The sequence below is a fragment of the Varanus komodoensis genome, unplaced genomic scaffold (assembly GCF_004798865.1).
Source record: "Varanus komodoensis strain SLA01 unplaced genomic scaffold, ASM479886v1 scaffold3, whole genome shotgun sequence".
Classification (NCBI taxonomy): domain Eukaryota; kingdom Metazoa; phylum Chordata; class Lepidosauria; order Squamata; family Varanidae; genus Varanus; species Varanus komodoensis.
The window spans coordinates 19725963-19742081 of record NW_025335761.1 but is presented as its reverse complement, the minus strand read 5'-3'; the positions used below and the strand labels follow the sequence as shown (position 1 = coordinate 19742081).

At 41.1% G+C, this 16119-nt stretch overlaps 1 protein-coding gene across 5 annotated transcripts in view; it reads left to right on the top strand.

Annotated features, from left to right (window-relative positions):
• The window catches only part of MAPKBP1 (mitogen-activated protein kinase binding protein 1), a 138451-nt gene that overhangs the window by 90870 nt on the left and 31462 nt on the right, over nt 1-16119 (top strand). For all 5 annotated transcript variants that reach the window (XM_044436370.1, XM_044436369.1, XM_044436366.1 and 2 more), the window contains exons 10-20: nt 1958-2147; nt 3708-3854; nt 4618-4802; nt 4887-4978; nt 5514-5639; nt 8621-8691; nt 8966-9087; nt 10952-11027; nt 12505-12616; nt 13685-13748; nt 14209-14334. In XM_044436370.1, coding sequence (XP_044292305.1) covers nt 1958-2147; nt 3708-3854; nt 4618-4802; nt 4887-4978; nt 5514-5639; nt 8621-8691; nt 8966-9087; nt 10952-11027; nt 12505-12616; nt 13685-13748; nt 14209-14334 — 1311 coding nt within the window. The remainder of the gene's footprint in view (nt 1-1957; nt 2148-3707; nt 3855-4617; nt 4803-4886; nt 4979-5513; nt 5640-8620; nt 8692-8965; nt 9088-10951; nt 11028-12504; nt 12617-13684; nt 13749-14208; nt 14335-16119) is intronic.

Below are 16119 nucleotides of genomic sequence, written 5' to 3'. Positions count from 1 at the left end.
AGTAAGTAAGACAACAGTTCTGCTTGTCACTGTCCCAAAAACCTACATGTCACTAGTTAGATCTGATTGTTTAGAACTAGTAGCTACAAAGAAGCTGAATTTTTTGCTGCTTCTATGAATATTTTAAGATGCGGATGCAATTTGTGTGGACTTAGCATTCACTTGTGCAACTGCATCCAGGCTTAAATGTGGTATCTTTTAATATGGTCTTCAGATAATTACCTAGCAGAAAATAATTGCCTGCTTATTCAGGGCTCAAAAACTCCCATATCTACTTTTCATTAATCAAAAGAAATCAAGGCTTCTTTATATAAGCTCACATGTAATTTGTGGATGTCGCCACAGGAATGTTGCACAAATATAAAGGTCTTTGTAACTAAAAAGACCCATTGTGCTACCTTTTGTGCATAACTTATGCAGGAGATAATGTTTTGAGGAATGAGAGAAAAGATTAATATGCAGCTGGAGAAGACTAGCAGGCAATGCTAGGAAACCTCAGGTAATGAAGAAGGGGAAGCAGAAAGGAAGGGTGACCAGAGGGGAAGGGAAAGAGCTCTGTACTTTTGACAGTGGTGCATAAGGGGAAAACATTGCAGATGCTACCTGACATGGAGGAAAGGTGGTAAGAAAAGTGACATGTCCCAGAATTCCCATTTCTGGAATTGTTAAAGGAACTAGAACACAAAATTTGGAGTGGAAAAAAATGAGTTGCAACCACAGAAAGGAGAGGAGAAGGAGGACACTGTGATTTGCAAAGCAAGCAGTCCTGGGAAGAAAGACACCCACCCTTTTCCTCTGGAACTCTCCCCAGCTGGTTGCTGCAGCTGTTGCAGCATGGCTGGCCCCCACGAGCTCGGCATCTCCCCACTTCCTCCTTGCCCTTCAAAATAGAAAGGCTTGGGGAGAATCTCCAAGCCATAGCAGGTGTAAGAAATGGGAAGCGATGGGCCTGGGAATTCAGTGTGAGATGAAGTGTGAGAAGGAAAGTAAGGCTTTGTCAGTGAGGCCAAGGGAGGTCATCCTCAGCAGAGCTTGCAGAGGAGATGGGGAAAACCAATACCACAAGATTAGTCACGCCTGATGGTATGGACTAGCAGTGTTCTGTCCACTTCTGGTACCTGACTTCCTGAGTGAAAAAGTAATACCAGGACTGCAAGAGTAGTTATTTGCCTTCCTGTTGCTGCCCTGGGCCAGTGGATGAACAAGACAAAGTTCACAGATTGCATGTGGCCACCTGGCCTTAAGTGTGGCCTTCGTTGCTCTTGAATTGGTCACTGCTGCTAAGGCAGCTGCAAAATGATTCATGCTGTGCATCTCGCTTTCAGCCACCTTTGGCCATTTCAGGCCACTGCTGTGTTTGCTTGTTCTTCTGCGGCTTGTTTTTGTCAGCATAATACAACAGTGTGGCCAGTGGGTTTTCCAAAGGGTTGAAATCATCTTGCAGAATCCTCAGAGCACCACTGCAGTGCACAATAAAGTCAGTTCATATTTTCAGTATAAAGACTGTTTCAGAAGCATTTTACTGGGCTAACTTCTGTCCGCAGAGCACTGTGGAAGCATTCAGGTTACATCATCTCTTCTGGGGATGGGCGGGTGGTGTCTGTAGGTGCTACAGAATGCCAAAATGGTCAAACATAGCAGCTTTACAGATTCCTTTCCCTTCTAAGAGCATATGTAGGTGGGGGAAAGTTCTATTGTCACTTTGTCTGCAGACTGGGTTGTGTGGACTCATCCTATACATATGCCCCTGGCTGGACCTCCTGAAGTTTCCCATCCCTAATGTATATTTAGCCCTTTGAACACTACAAATAGCTATAAACATGTAGCATGTAGTAACTGGTTGTTGTTGGAACACCAGGAAACCTTCTTTGTTCCTTTCCAGTTTACTTTGTTCTTTTTTATACTTCCTTTGAAAATCTATGATTTAGCATCTAACCACCATGCTGTCTTTTCACAGTCGGCTCTTCTCCAGTGTGACTGATGCCAAGTATCCAGACACAATTGCCTTGACCTTTGACCCCAACAACCAGTGGCTGTCGTGTGTTTATAATGACCACAGCTTGTACGTGTGGGATGTCAAAGACCCCAAGAAAGTGGGCAAGGTTTATTCTGCCTTGTACCATTCTTCATGTGTCTGGAATGTTGAGGTGAGCAATGGTTTCAAATGTGATATGGCGGGCAGGGAAGCACTCTTGGTGCAGGAGTAACAAGAGCGAATGCTGGTCGCACTGCTGACTGGTATCAAAACGGAAATGCTTCAGAATTAAGGAGCTAATTCTCTTTATGGGAACTGTCCCCAGACAATCTTTCTTTGTTGTTAATGAGTTTTCTCCACATGCTTGGGTTCAGGCTATGAAAAGAAGCAATATTCAGTAGTAACTGGCTAAACCTATGGGAGTGGAAACTAATTGCATGGTGGGGGGATGGAAAGAAGTGGCTGCTGGTGGTGGGGGGCACTCTTCCTTCTCCAGCAACTAAAAATAGTATAAAGGAGCAAACTCAAGCTTTTGCTGTTAATAATTTAAACTCCCTCTTAAGGGAAGTCCTTCCAGCCACATCCTGTGTGGGTACAAAGGCGATGCAGTCTCTATTGATCTTCCAATTGCAAGCATATACTTAAGAGATCGCTTGACCCCACACTTGTCTCTTTGGTTGCTGTGCTTGCCAGGTGTTGCCCTCTTAATGGTATCCAAGGTTTTAGAGGTCTACATTGAACCACCTTGGCTCAGAACAGGACCATTAATGGCATAGAGCCCTCCATCTGGAAGTGCTGCTGCTACAAATTGGTAGTGCAATTCTTGTGGGTTTTCAGCACCAACTGAAAACATGCTTTTTCTAACAAACACTCCCAGGAATGTAGTACTACCTGCATTTTATAATAATATACAGTAATTATGATCTAATTCTGCATGCTTATGCATGGCTTAGAAATTTATTTTAATATAAGTGATTCATAAAGATTGTTAAATAGATAAATGAATAATGCATAAAGGAACAGAAGGGGGATGTGTTTAGTGAGCAACTTGAAGGGGAAATGTTGCTTGTTGCTTTCATGAAATTGGTCTATGATTCAGATCCCTAATATACACATGCGCTGAGTACCTCTGTCTGTCCTGGCCTGCTGCGCTGTTGCCAGGAAATTTGCTCCCTGGGATTATTTAGAGAAAGAACAAAATTTCGCACTTTTAAGCAGCTTCAGTTTTACCAGATTCCCAAAGATCACAAGAACAGCAGAGTGCTGCCCCCTGCTGGTGCATGTGTGTTTGTGTAAGACTGGGGGTGTGTAAAAATATTTCAAAATCTCATGAAAAATCCTTTCTTCTTTCTGTTCCGACCAGGTCATTTTCTGTTAATGGAATGAAGATAGAAGTCATCTAAGGGAATCGGGTTCAATGCTGGACAGGGCAGGCCTTATGTACCTTAATAATGCATAATAAGAAATTTTATCAGGAGCACTTTAGGTTGTAGGGGTGTAAAAAAGCATGAGTTGCCAAAATGGCCTTGTTTGTGCAACTGCATCATGGTAAAGAACCCTCTTCTCTTGAATTTGGTCCTTCTTTGAAGTGAAACAGTTTATTAATTATTACATTTATTATGTTTTAATAAATAGCCTCTCTTTCTGTAGCAGAAAGGGCAGCAACAATTGTTGCACACACACACACACAACATTTAAAACATACTTTGCTTTGTTCTTTGCATGCTTTCAGGTGTACCCTGAGGTGAAGGATAGCAACCAGTCTTGCTTGCCCCCAAACTCTTTCATCACCTGCTCCTCTGATAACACCATCCGTCTCTGGAACACCGAGAGCTCCAACATCCATGGTTCTGCTCTGCATCGGAATATACTAAGCAATGTAAAAATCTCCTTTGCTCTGGAATGCATCTTGTTTGCTTGTGAATGTAAGACAAGAAGAAGAGGCTAGCCAGTTTGATACTGGATGTTCATTCTAGACAACGTAGCTTTAAATTTCATTTACAGATATAGATGCAACAAGCAAATTAAGCTTCATTTGTGAAGGCAGACTTGGATGTGTCCAACAACTACAATTTACATTCTCACATCAGTTTTTTCTTTCAGAACGCTTTGTGCCCCAGCAAGTATAACCAAACACTGCTACTTCATCATGTCAGAATGCATTTTATTCATATAATATTCTGTTTTGTTTTACCAAAAGAGCAGTGAGTGGTCAACTAAGCAGTCCTCTGCAGCTGAATTTATTTATTTACTTATTTATTTAAAATATTGTATGCTGCCTAATTGTGTCACAGCAACTCTGGGAGGCTATAATGTGGGAGGTTGGTATCTTTGTGAGTGCAGGTGAAGGGAAAACAGTTTCTATTGTGTAAGTGGCATAATATTATATATCTGCTGTAGGACACATTCTTTAAAAGAAAATTGAACTTAGTTATTGATTTAAGGTTCTTCCAGAATTGAATGAATTAGATATAGAAGGGTCTATTTTAATCTCTCCCCTTTTCCCAGTTACAAGTGTCTTTCCAGCCTAGCAGATATTGTTGATTTGCTGCTCTGAAAAAAGCAATCATTATTGTTTCTATTCTGAGTTTGCCTTTGCTTACATCTGTTTGCTTCATATGGAGCTTGTTGGTTTTTATTAGGACTTGATGAAGATTATCTACGTAGATGAAAACACTCAGGCCCTCCTGGACACAGAATACAACTCGGGTGGAGGTGTGGACAAGGCTGATGCCCAGGCCCTAGATACAAAAGTAGGGATTCGCACAGTGTGTGTGAGTCCTACCGGGGAGCACCTGGCGTCAGGTGATAGGATAGGCACTCTCAGGTAAGTTTTGGAGTTCTGGAGAGCTTTGTGTTTGGTAATAACATAGCACTGAGAGATCCTTTCTGACCATCCTCCTGGTTTCAGGATTTATGAATTAAAACCCCTGAGAGAGATGCTGAAGGTAGAAGCCCATGATTCTGAAATCCTTTGTCTTGAGTACTCCAGACCTGAGACAGGTAATTATTATTACACTATATTTATATCCCACCATTTTTCCTCTTGTGAGGAACCCAGTGCAACTTAAACAGCTCCATTTTATCCTCACAACAGCCGTATGAGGTAGGGTTAGACTAAGAGTGAGTGACTAGAACCTGGATCTTCCAGGTGGCCCATCCAACACTGTAGCCACCACACCACATTGGGTTTCACAATGCACCATGCTGGCTCTCACTGGTAAGAAGAGCATAGCCTTGACTTTCTCCTTGTTTGATTGCTGGCATCCTAAGTTGAACTAGTTATGTTCTCTATCCAACACTGTTAGTAGATTCACAACATGAGACATAAAAGATGAAAGTATGGAGGAAACATCGTCTTTAGATTTTAAAGTCGAAGCCATCACATTTTGCCTAAATTGCACAATGAACATGGAAAATCATTGTACCAAATCAATTACAGTCCTTCTTAAGTTCAGTTTGAGAGAAGTTAAAAAAAACCCCTGTGGAACAGAATGATTTTCACTTTGACATCATCCCTCTCTTCTCTTCATGACAGGATTGAAGCTGCTAGCCTCAGCCAGTCGGGACAGACTGATCCATGTTTTGGATGCAGGGAAAAATTACAGCTTGCAACAGACCCTAGATGAGCATTCATCTTCCATCACAGCAGTGAAATTTGCAGGTAATTTGGTAATGCACTTTTGCCTTCATTAGTCCAGGTCAGCAAGCCAATTCTTGGGTGTGACTGTTGAGGTCGTGTTCACTTCTCCACACTTCCTCTGCATAAGATCCTGGTTCTTTTCCGTTCTTCCTCTGGAGGATTAGAAAAGGGCCACTTAAGGAGAAGATTACTGGGATCCTTCCAGATGAGGCTTTAATAGCGTTGTCACCTTGCCTCATTCGCATAATTGGGGGGGTCATCCAGATGGTGACATCTTTCAGTTATCGTCCCATATTTTTCTACATCTTCTTCTCTCAGTTTGATTACTGCAGAAATCTGTTAAAGGGGGGAAAAAATGGAATCGCCACACAATGCCTTGTGATTTTGTAGATTTAATAGAAAATCTATGAAAATGTGCAAAAACTGGGAAAACTCCTAGTTAGTATAGAGTGAGCACAAAAAATAATTTACTGCATAATGCTTTGTTGCTGTTGTCATTGTTGTCGTTGTCATCATTGGATTTATATCCTGCCCTTTTTCCTCTTGTGTGGAACCCAAGACACTATACATTGCTCCATTTTAACCTCACAACGTCCCTGTAAGGTATGCTAGACTGAGAGTAAGTGACTGGCCCAAAGTTACCCTGTGAGCTTCATAACTGAATGGATGCTTAGAATCTGGAACTCCCAGGTCTCCAGTCCAACACTGTAACCACCGTGCCACACGGGCTCTCTAAATGCTAAGCACTTATATGATCAGTAAAGCATCTTCATCTGGTTTCTCTTTGTGATTTGCCTTATATCACTTGTGCTTTGACTCTCTTGCATATTTTCAGATATAGGCACCTACCCTCTATCTGTGGTTAGGATGTAAGGCCTAATGTGTGAAGGTCAAGTAAATGCATGGTCCTGCCTTGCAGCATCTGTAGAAAGCTTTTTGGTCCCACCTGACTTGCGATTTTACAGTGTAAATGAAACACCTTTTACACCTTGTTCTTCAGATGCTCAGCTCTCCTAAAAAGGACATGGCATTCCTTTCACCCCTCTTCTCCTGCAGTGAAAAGTGCAGCAGTGGGTTGCTGTGTTCCATCCCATAGAGCAAAGCCTAGTGGGAATTAGTACTGTGCTTCTAGCCTTTAAACTAACATGTTTGCTCTCTCTCTTTCTCTCTCTGCCTCCCCAAGTTGTATTTTTCCAGTATCTACTATGTTTTACCCTGGGGGAAGAAATACTATTATCTTGCTCCCTGAGTATATAAAGTCTTCTAACAATTTGAGACTGTGCATTACATTTTTATTTCCCTGGTCCTAGTATTTTGTAATAATAGATGATGAATAGACCTCTGCAGCTGTCTGAGATTCAGTGTGATGTTGTAGACACAGTATATGCCTTGGGTTTGGGAAGCTTCTCTTCAAATCACTGCTCAGACAAGATGCTGACTGGATGATCTTGGACCAGCCACACATTTTCAACCTAAGCTACCTCCCAGGATGTTTATGATGATCAAATGGTATGAGTGCTTTTGCTGTGCTCCACCACAGCATTGACTTTGGTCCAAAACCCAGACCCCTGTATCCTGAGATAACAGGTCAGAGAAGGTCTGGTTTCAGTAGGGTATTATAAGGTTCTCGCCTCCCTCCCTTCCTCCCTATTTGTATAAAAGCTGCCCATTAGTAGAATGCTCATAGGACCTAGTTCTCCAGAAATGCCCAAGGAGTCAGCTCTCCAGTGTCTGGAAGAGGCTGCATTAGGATCCTCACCTTCTGAGGACACCAGCCATGAAAATATATACCACTGTGCTGGGGCCACTGCAGCTTAAGGCTGTTGAAATGGTCCAGGCTTCTTTAAAAGAAAAGGCTTCAGTTAGTAGGGATGTCAATATAACCAAAAAAGCCAAAAACATACTTAAGGCTCAGTTAGAATTTGCAGCATTTGTTGTTACATCCCGTCAAGTTGTCTTTGACTTGTGGTGGCCCCGTGTATGAATGTTCTTCAGAATACCCTGTTCATGATAGCCTTGTTCGTTTCAGCTCTTGTAAATTTAAGGCAGTGGCCTTCTTTATGGAATCAATCCATCTCATATTTGGTTCTCCTTTTCTTCTTCCGCCTTCACCTTCTCTAGCATGATTATCTTTTCCAGGGAGTTTTCCCTTCTTAGGATGTGCCCCAAGTATGAGCAGCATATGAGAGCCAGTGGGGTGTAGTGGTTAAGAGCATGGGACTGGGGCTCAGACGATCTGGGTTCTAGTCCCCGCTCAGCCATGGAGCCAACTGGGTGACTTTGGGCCAGTCACAGGCTCTCATCCCAACCTACCTCACAGGGTTGTTGTTGTGGGGATAAGATGGAGGAGATGTAAGCTGCCTTGAGCCCTTTGTAGGAAAAAGGCAGTATAGAAATCAAAATAATACATACATACAGGCAAGTTTTTCTGGCTTTCAGCACTTGGATCTCTCATTGTGCTGTTCTGTTTCCTGCCTCTCTGGGAAATTTGACTGCAGCTTGATCTGAATCCGCTGTATTTGCCTTGCCCAAAGTCCTCAGTTGAAACCAGACCTCACACTTCCCGAAAATGCCGGGCGCTCACTATGATGACAAGACTTGTTGGCTGAAGCAGAAGGATCCATCTTGTGCTCTCAAATTGGATGGATGGAGCTTGGTTTGCTGTGGTGAACAGGTTCATAAGTGTGTTCCCCTCTGATTCCAGTGGGGGATTTCTCCAAGCTTAATTGCAGCAGGAGCAGAGAAGACAGCACATATGGGGAAGGGTATTGCAACTATCCTTGAAAAAAGCCTTCCATTTGCCCCAGTGAAGGGCTTTTTCCTAGATAATTACAGTGCAGGAGAACATGGTTGGAAGGCTGGACATTCCCTACCTCATCCTCCCATATAGACCAGCAGGAGCATAACTGTAAGGGAGGAGTATAGACAAATGGAAGAAAATAGAGGGCAGTTTTGTGGCATGTCTGCTTCTTCATGGCCTATATATTTTTCTCTTTCTTCAGCCAATGATGGAAAGGTACGAATGATCAGCTGTGGAGCAGATAAGAGTATCTATTTCCGCACTGCACAGAAGGTAATTCCATTAGAGTATTCTGTCTCTTTATGCTGCTTGTGCAGCTGAGCTATTTTAAAAGTGAAGGTAGAAGCAGAAACTTTGGATGATGTTCCAGGCCTTGCTTCTTTCCATTCTGGCTTTATGATACATTTGTAAGAAGCTGTGTAGGATGCCATTCAGCCGCTGTCTAACTTGTACTGTGGGTAGCACAACTCTTCTGTGTAGGCAGAATATCATCCATATACATCGAGACCGTCTGGTTTGTATTACTTTTTATGTTTCCTATGCTTAGACAGGTGATGGGGTTCAGTTTACTCGTACACACCACGTTGTTAGGAAGACCACTCTTTACGACATGGATGTGGACCCGAACTGGAAGTATGCTGCTATTGGATGCCAAGACCGTAACATCAGGTTGGTTCACTGGGTGTCATGGAAACTTCTCTGGCTCTAAACTTACCTATAAAGCTTACTTAATTTCACTGGTAAACAGCACTTTGCTTTATAGTGATGTTATTAGCAAGGAATTTAATCCCAGCCTTTCTGGGTTATGCAAATATAGCACAAAAGCTGAACAGAAAATACTTGCTGGGTTTTTAATTGAGGAAAAAAAAACAAATGGAAACCTCCTGCACTCCTTTCTTGAAGAAACCCATCCAACTTTTATTTGTTAATATATATTTATTGGTATACTTCATTTGTTAACTTACAGCCATATATTTTTAGGATTTCATAGATTTTAAAATTGTCAATATACAATTTCATAATTTAATACTATATGGTTATTAACAAAGACATTTCAGCATTGCTATCTGCAATTGCTTCTCCGAAAGTGTAAAAAGAAACTTCCACAAAATTTCAATTTCCAATAATCCAAAAACTTAAAAACCCATTCACTTCAACTAGTATTGCATTTACTTTTGGATATATGACCGTAAAACAAAAACACAATCGCTTCTTCCCCACTATTCAGCTTTTCCTCCAAGCAGTAATACCACTTAACACAACTTGTCCTTGATTTCAGATTTTATTTTTATTTTTTATTTTTGCATTTGCTATGCTTTATTTGCTAGAACTATCATTAAAGAACTGCTTCTGTGGAAAGTGCATTTCATTAGGAGTAGCCAGGCATTAAACCCACTTTAGTTAGCACTGCAAGTTCTGAATATTCCTTGGAAAGCACAGTTCAACTATAGGTCATGCAGTACTAGAATTTTTTTAGTAAATCTCCCCCCAGTCTGCCCCATCACAAAGTATAGCTGAGGTTACCATTATTTGTCCCATTATTCTTTAACTCATACTTCATAGAGCTACAGACATAGCTATTTGCAAATGGGAAATGAAAGCATCGCTGTATCTAATTAGAGCAATGTATACAAACATATGCTTTTAGAGGGATAGCTGCACAAAAATAGAGATGAATGCAAAAAGGTATGATGTTATTTTGGCTTAGTAAGATGGAGATGAAGGTTGGAAACTTATTGTTTTCCCTTTTTCATTTCTGGAATCCTAACTTTTTAAATTAATATTTTAAGGCTGGTTTTTATGCACACTTCCCAGGGGGTATGTCCCCTTGAACTCTATGAGGCTTACTTCTAAGTAGATGTAGCTGGGATTGCGCTGTGAGAGCCAAATCAATGTGTCATATTTCTAGGCTAGGTCTTAGTGTATTGTGGCCAAGCACCAATAAGTTACCGTATCGCTGCCTCAGTATTCATGCACTAACCAGAACTAATGTTTACAAGTGGCCACCCCTCACTGATCTTCTGTACCAAATGCAAAGCCAGTGTGCAGAAATCTGTCATAGAAAGAATGTGTAGATCAGGCACCACATGACATAGGAAGGCTTATTAGCTTAGATCACTGCTCTTTTGAAGGACTGGATGAAGAAAGATTTTTCAGTAGCTTTTACCTATGAGCAATTGCAGTTTACAAGCTTAGATGCATTTTACTTCCTGAATCAATAAGCCAGTATGGCATTCTGGCTAGAGTGGGAGATCTGCTCAGCCATGGAGCTCACCGGGTGACCAACATGGCTGGCCTAACTATAACCTCACAAGGTGGTTGTTGTAGGATAAAATTGAGAAAAGGAAGAGGATTATGTTAGTTGCCTTGATTGTCTTGAAAAGAAAAATATAATATATAAATATAATATATAAATGCACACCTGTCTTGCATGATTTCTTAGACAAACATGTGTGGTTACAGTTAGAAATAGTCTGCTTGAACCAGATGCAACTCTGGCCAGATCTAGTAAAACCTTTGTTTTTCCTCTCAGGATTTTCAACATTAGCAGTGGGAAGCAAAAGAAGCTGTACAAGGGATCCCAAAGTGAAGATGGTACTCTAATTAAAGTAAGACATCCCATTTTTTCAGTCCTTTGCAGGGGTTCAAACTGGCTTATTTTTTAACTGATTCTATAGATGTACAATTGGGTTTGTAATTGTTATAACTGTTATTTTATTATTTCATGTAAGTTGATATGAAAATAACATACTTCACAGAATTTTGTTTTATATTTTTTGAAAGTCTGATTAAGAATCCATTTGTCCATACGAATCAGTAAAAAAGAGCAAGGGCCATTGCAAATTCATTAAGGACATTCCCAATGGACATTTTTGTATCAGTTGGGTGGGGAAGGGGCAGCACTTATGCCGTGCAAGGGAGATGAATGCCATATTAGCAAGGCAGTGATGAGTTTTTTTGTTGTTGGTTTACCCAGACAACTCACTTTATAAAAAAAGGCAAAAATTTCCTCCATCTTGCATCAGACACATCTGGTAGAAAAGTTGCCTTGTTTATATTTTATCAATAGATGATCTAAGTGTCTTTCTTCACTCCTAGCTGTATAAAATTAAATAAACCACAACTTTGTAAGACAAGTAACTATTATATATTCAACCAGACTATGATCCTGTGTTAAATATCTATCAATAACTTTCCAGTACTGATGTGGAACAAGCTTCTTTATCACAGCACAGAAAACTAATGAAATAGAGTGACGATGTGTCCTTTCTGAAACCATACAACATTGCTTGCTTTTGAGGTCAGAATTATCACTGGGGAGCTGTACTTGGCTGAAGAACTGAACCATGCCTATTGCTAGTACCTCTGTGCCTCTAAACCATGTAATGTGTGAATGTGAAGTGTATTAAACAAAATGCAAGGTGTAACCTAGTCAAAGATCAACATGCTTAAATCCCACTGATTTGCAGGCAGCTAGTGGGCCACAGTGTGAACAGAATGACGGCTTAGATGAACCCTTGATCTGATCTGGCATGACCCATTCTTATGTTCTGATTTCAGCAGAAGATTATGGGCATGCTTAAATCTTTCCTATCGCTAATTGAAATATTCAGCTGTTGAATAAACATGCAATTGCTCTTTAGGCTATAAAGAGGAGTGCTTCCAAAAACAAACAAGCAAGCAAGCAAGCAAGCAAACGAATACTGAACATTTAAAAATAGCGGGTGTGGGATGGGAGCAGCATCCTTGTTCACTCACCACCCTGTACTGTTACTTTAAAATGCTTTCTCCAGTCTGAGCTCCAATACCTGGCTCTATCTTAAAGCACCGGAGTGCCAAACTAACTACTTCTAAACTATCTTTACTTTATAGTTCAGGAATAAGTAAATACGTGCATATCTAGTTTGGTTCTTGAATGATGAATTTTGGTTCAACAGTGCCCATGTTTTGCAAAATTGAGAAACATTCCCAGATGGTTTTAGCAATACTAGATCTTTTATTGCACACTTGATTTTTTAAAACAAACTAATTGTAACACAGACATACCGAATAATTGATTTTTCTCTTCTGGGTCATTTGTTTCAGGTGCAGACTGACCCCTCCGGTTTGTATATTGCCACTAGCTGCTCTGACAAGAACCTTTCTATCTTTGACTTTTATTCAGGCGAATGTGTAGCCACAATGTACGGACACGCAGGTAAATTGTACCTTGCTCATGGTGAATATTAGTTTAAAAAATCTTAGCAGGTTATATTCTTCTTTAATTTAAGGAAATAGTTTTTACTACATTTTACTACATAGATAGATAGTTCCATAAGATTTTCTTGGTAGTCAGTGCCAAGAAATGAGGTGCCAAACCAAATGATTTGGCAGCAATTATGATTTATTCATGTTAGCGCTTTGTTTATTGAATATTTGCACAGGTCTTTGTGGTCTCTCTGCATCTCACATACAGGCTCTTTGCCTTTGTGGAGCCTTGTTGTCAGGAAGATTTCATAGCTGCCACTGTTTTGACAGGAACCCTTCCCAATCCTGGTGTTCAGTATATATGGGAGGACTTCCTGCCTGACTTTCCTCAGTTCTTCTTCAGCCCCCTCCCTGGTGCCTCTGGAAGTTTTCTTTTTACTCCTGTGTGACCATTTTTTTGTTTGCCTAATTGTTGCCCATTTTGGTAGCCATGATGCTTTAGTTATTTAGTAGTTTGTTTATTGACTATTTGTTCAGTTACACACAGTGTGCTAGCTGCAACCCTTCCTGAGTTGGCCTGACTGGGCAACAGTCATCCATGCCTTGTTCACCTAAGGTTTAGACAATTGCCATGTGCTCTATGTGGGGCTACCCCTGAAGAGTGTATAGAAATTTAACATTGTACTTGAGAAGTTATATACTTGCAGCAAAACCAGCCCAAACTTGAGCAGCTGCAAGTGTCTGGTTTTGTGTTCGCATGCCTCTGCCTCTTTTTCCCTACAGGATAGTACGTGACCCTGTGATACAAGTTGTGAGTGGGGGACAGTCTGGCTGGAACAGAAGCAGGTTTCTGCTGTCTTTGCCTGCCTGCATCTCTCCCCACCACACTTGGATGGCTAATTTGGCATTATATGTGAACTGACTCAGTGTGTTAGGGGCTAAACCATACCTATCTTCCAGGTCAGATGTAATTAGGACGTATGGGTAGTAGAGCTGAGGAACAACAAGCTATTCATTTGCCACTGTTGTACCTGTTTCAGGAATAAAACTTAATTGCTTGTCTTTCTGATTTTTACAGAGATTGTAACTGGGATGATGTTCAGCAATGACTGTAAACACTTGATCTCAGTCTCTGGAGACAGGTAAGCAAAGGGATATTTGTGCTTCTGGCTCTTATGGTCATCCAAAGAATGGAAATTTTTAAAAAGGGAGGGGAAATGGATTTGCAAAGGATTTGACTCTGAGTAATTCTTTGTGGTGGCTTTCCCCTCTTTCCTACTCCATTGCTTTCTGTTCTAGCATCTTAAAGTTCTCAGTGGATATTCCTAAATCTCTAAAATGGGAGTGTTTTCTAAAATGTAAGCCTTTCAAAGAGAAATAAGTTGAACACTCCAGGAATTATGGGGAAGGGAACTATAGCATCTTAGACTTTCTGAAGATGCAGGCAATGGGTTCCATGTAGATAGGATATACTATGGAGTGCCATTGAGAAGGAGAATACAGAAACATGCAACAGAGCTAATCTTCTGCAGATAGGCAAAGTGGGAAAGTACCAGGACACCATCATCTAAAATTAGACCTTTGCATGTTTTCTGCTTCCAGCTGTATTTTCATCTGGCGACTGAGTTCTGAGATGACTATCAACATGCGGCAACGCCTGGCTGACATGAAACAAAGAGGAAAGCAAGTAGAGAAATTACAATCAGGCAAAACGGCTGGGCTGACCAGGTAGGAGGAAGTGATGCTCTTGCTCTGACAGCTTTCAGATCACAAAGTGTTTACTATTACTTTGCATTTGCTAATGATGCTATATGGAGGACGTTTGTAATATGAATATTAACTGCTATAGGTTACAGTCCTGTGATAACATCACTAATATCCTTTACAAACCAATAAGGAAGTAAGTGGTGCTGCCCTGTCCATCCACCTATTTATTAATATAAAAGAGCCATGCTGGATTGCATTGCAGGCTTACCTAGTTCAGCCATGGACAACCAGCTCCCTGTGGAAAACCCACAAATAAGACATGAGTGCAGCTTCCCTCTTATAGCCATCAGCAACTTCCATTCAAAGGCATGCTGACTCTGGAGGTAATATATAGCATCCATGACTCGTAGCCATGAATAGCCTTATCTTCCAAGTATTCTGTACAATCCCCTTTTAAAGATAAAGGGTCTTCACTACATCTTGTGGTAGTGAATTCCATAGCTTAAGTATGTGCTATGTGCAGAAATACTTCCTTGTATCTGTTCTGAAACTTACACCACTTAGCTTCCTTGGATTTTATTTATTTACTTATTTCAGAAGATGTTTATTCCACTGAATAGTCTAAAATGAAGATTCTGAAGAGGTGGCTAATAAAATATAAAACGATATATTAAAACCAGAATCAATAAAACCATAGCTGGTTAGTTCAAAAAGACTTTCTGAAAGGAAATTTGCTTTCAAGAGGTGCCAGAAATACAATATTGGCCTCTGCCTGACTTCCAGAGGCAGAGAATTCTAGAAAAATGGAGCCACTACACTGGAGGATCTACTCTAGGTGGACTCCAGTCAGGCCAGGGATCCAGGCAGAACCACCAGGAGCATCCCATCTGATGACTTCTGTGACCAGCCAAGAGAGTGAGGGAGAAAATGCTCTTTCACACCCCCAGGATATGAACCTGGGGGAGTAACCTTAACTCTTGGACTTGGGCATTGCTCATGCACAGCACTTCTGTCTTGCTAGGATTTGGCTTCAGTGTATTGGCTCTGTCCAGTTCATTGTCGAGTCTAGATACTGATGCACCTGGGCAGGTATCACAGTGAGACAGAGCAATGTGTGCAATCATCAGATGATGGCACTTGGCTCCAGATCCCCTAATGACTGCTCCCAGCTGGTATTCTTGCCAGTGGGCTGAGGACCAGTCATCCATTGTTGCTGTAACACGGTGTCTCCAGTGCCCACCCTGTGAAATCAATTCAGAAGAATATAACAGTCAATGGTATTGAAAGCTGATGAGACACTGTGCAGAATTAACAGGACTGGGCTCCCCCATCCCTCTCTGGATAAGGTTGTCCATCAGGTGTCCAAGGCTAATTCACCCTGTACTCAGACTGAACAACCAGGGGTGGTTCTACTTTTATGAGAAAGAACATTTCTCCCTATCCACTTTCTGCATTCTGTGGAATAGGTGCCACCACTGTTAAGGCTGTGCTCCAAATACTAACAGAACTCTCTCTGAATTTAAGGGATACAAAGGAATCCAAAGCAGGTATTCATCAGAATGACTTGAAGGATGGGGTTGTAGAAAGTCATAGGGAAATAGTGCTACTAGATATCGCTATGTGGCAAAGAAAGCTATCATAGGAAAGTGATGCCACAAGGACAATTTGATACGTAGATCAGGCCAAGATCTCAGATGCATTCCTGATCTTGGATATTGTTATGTTTGTTTTCCCAAAACTGTTTCCCTTTGATACTCATTCTACTCAATTTTGACTGAAAATACTACCAAGTGTAAGATAAAAGCA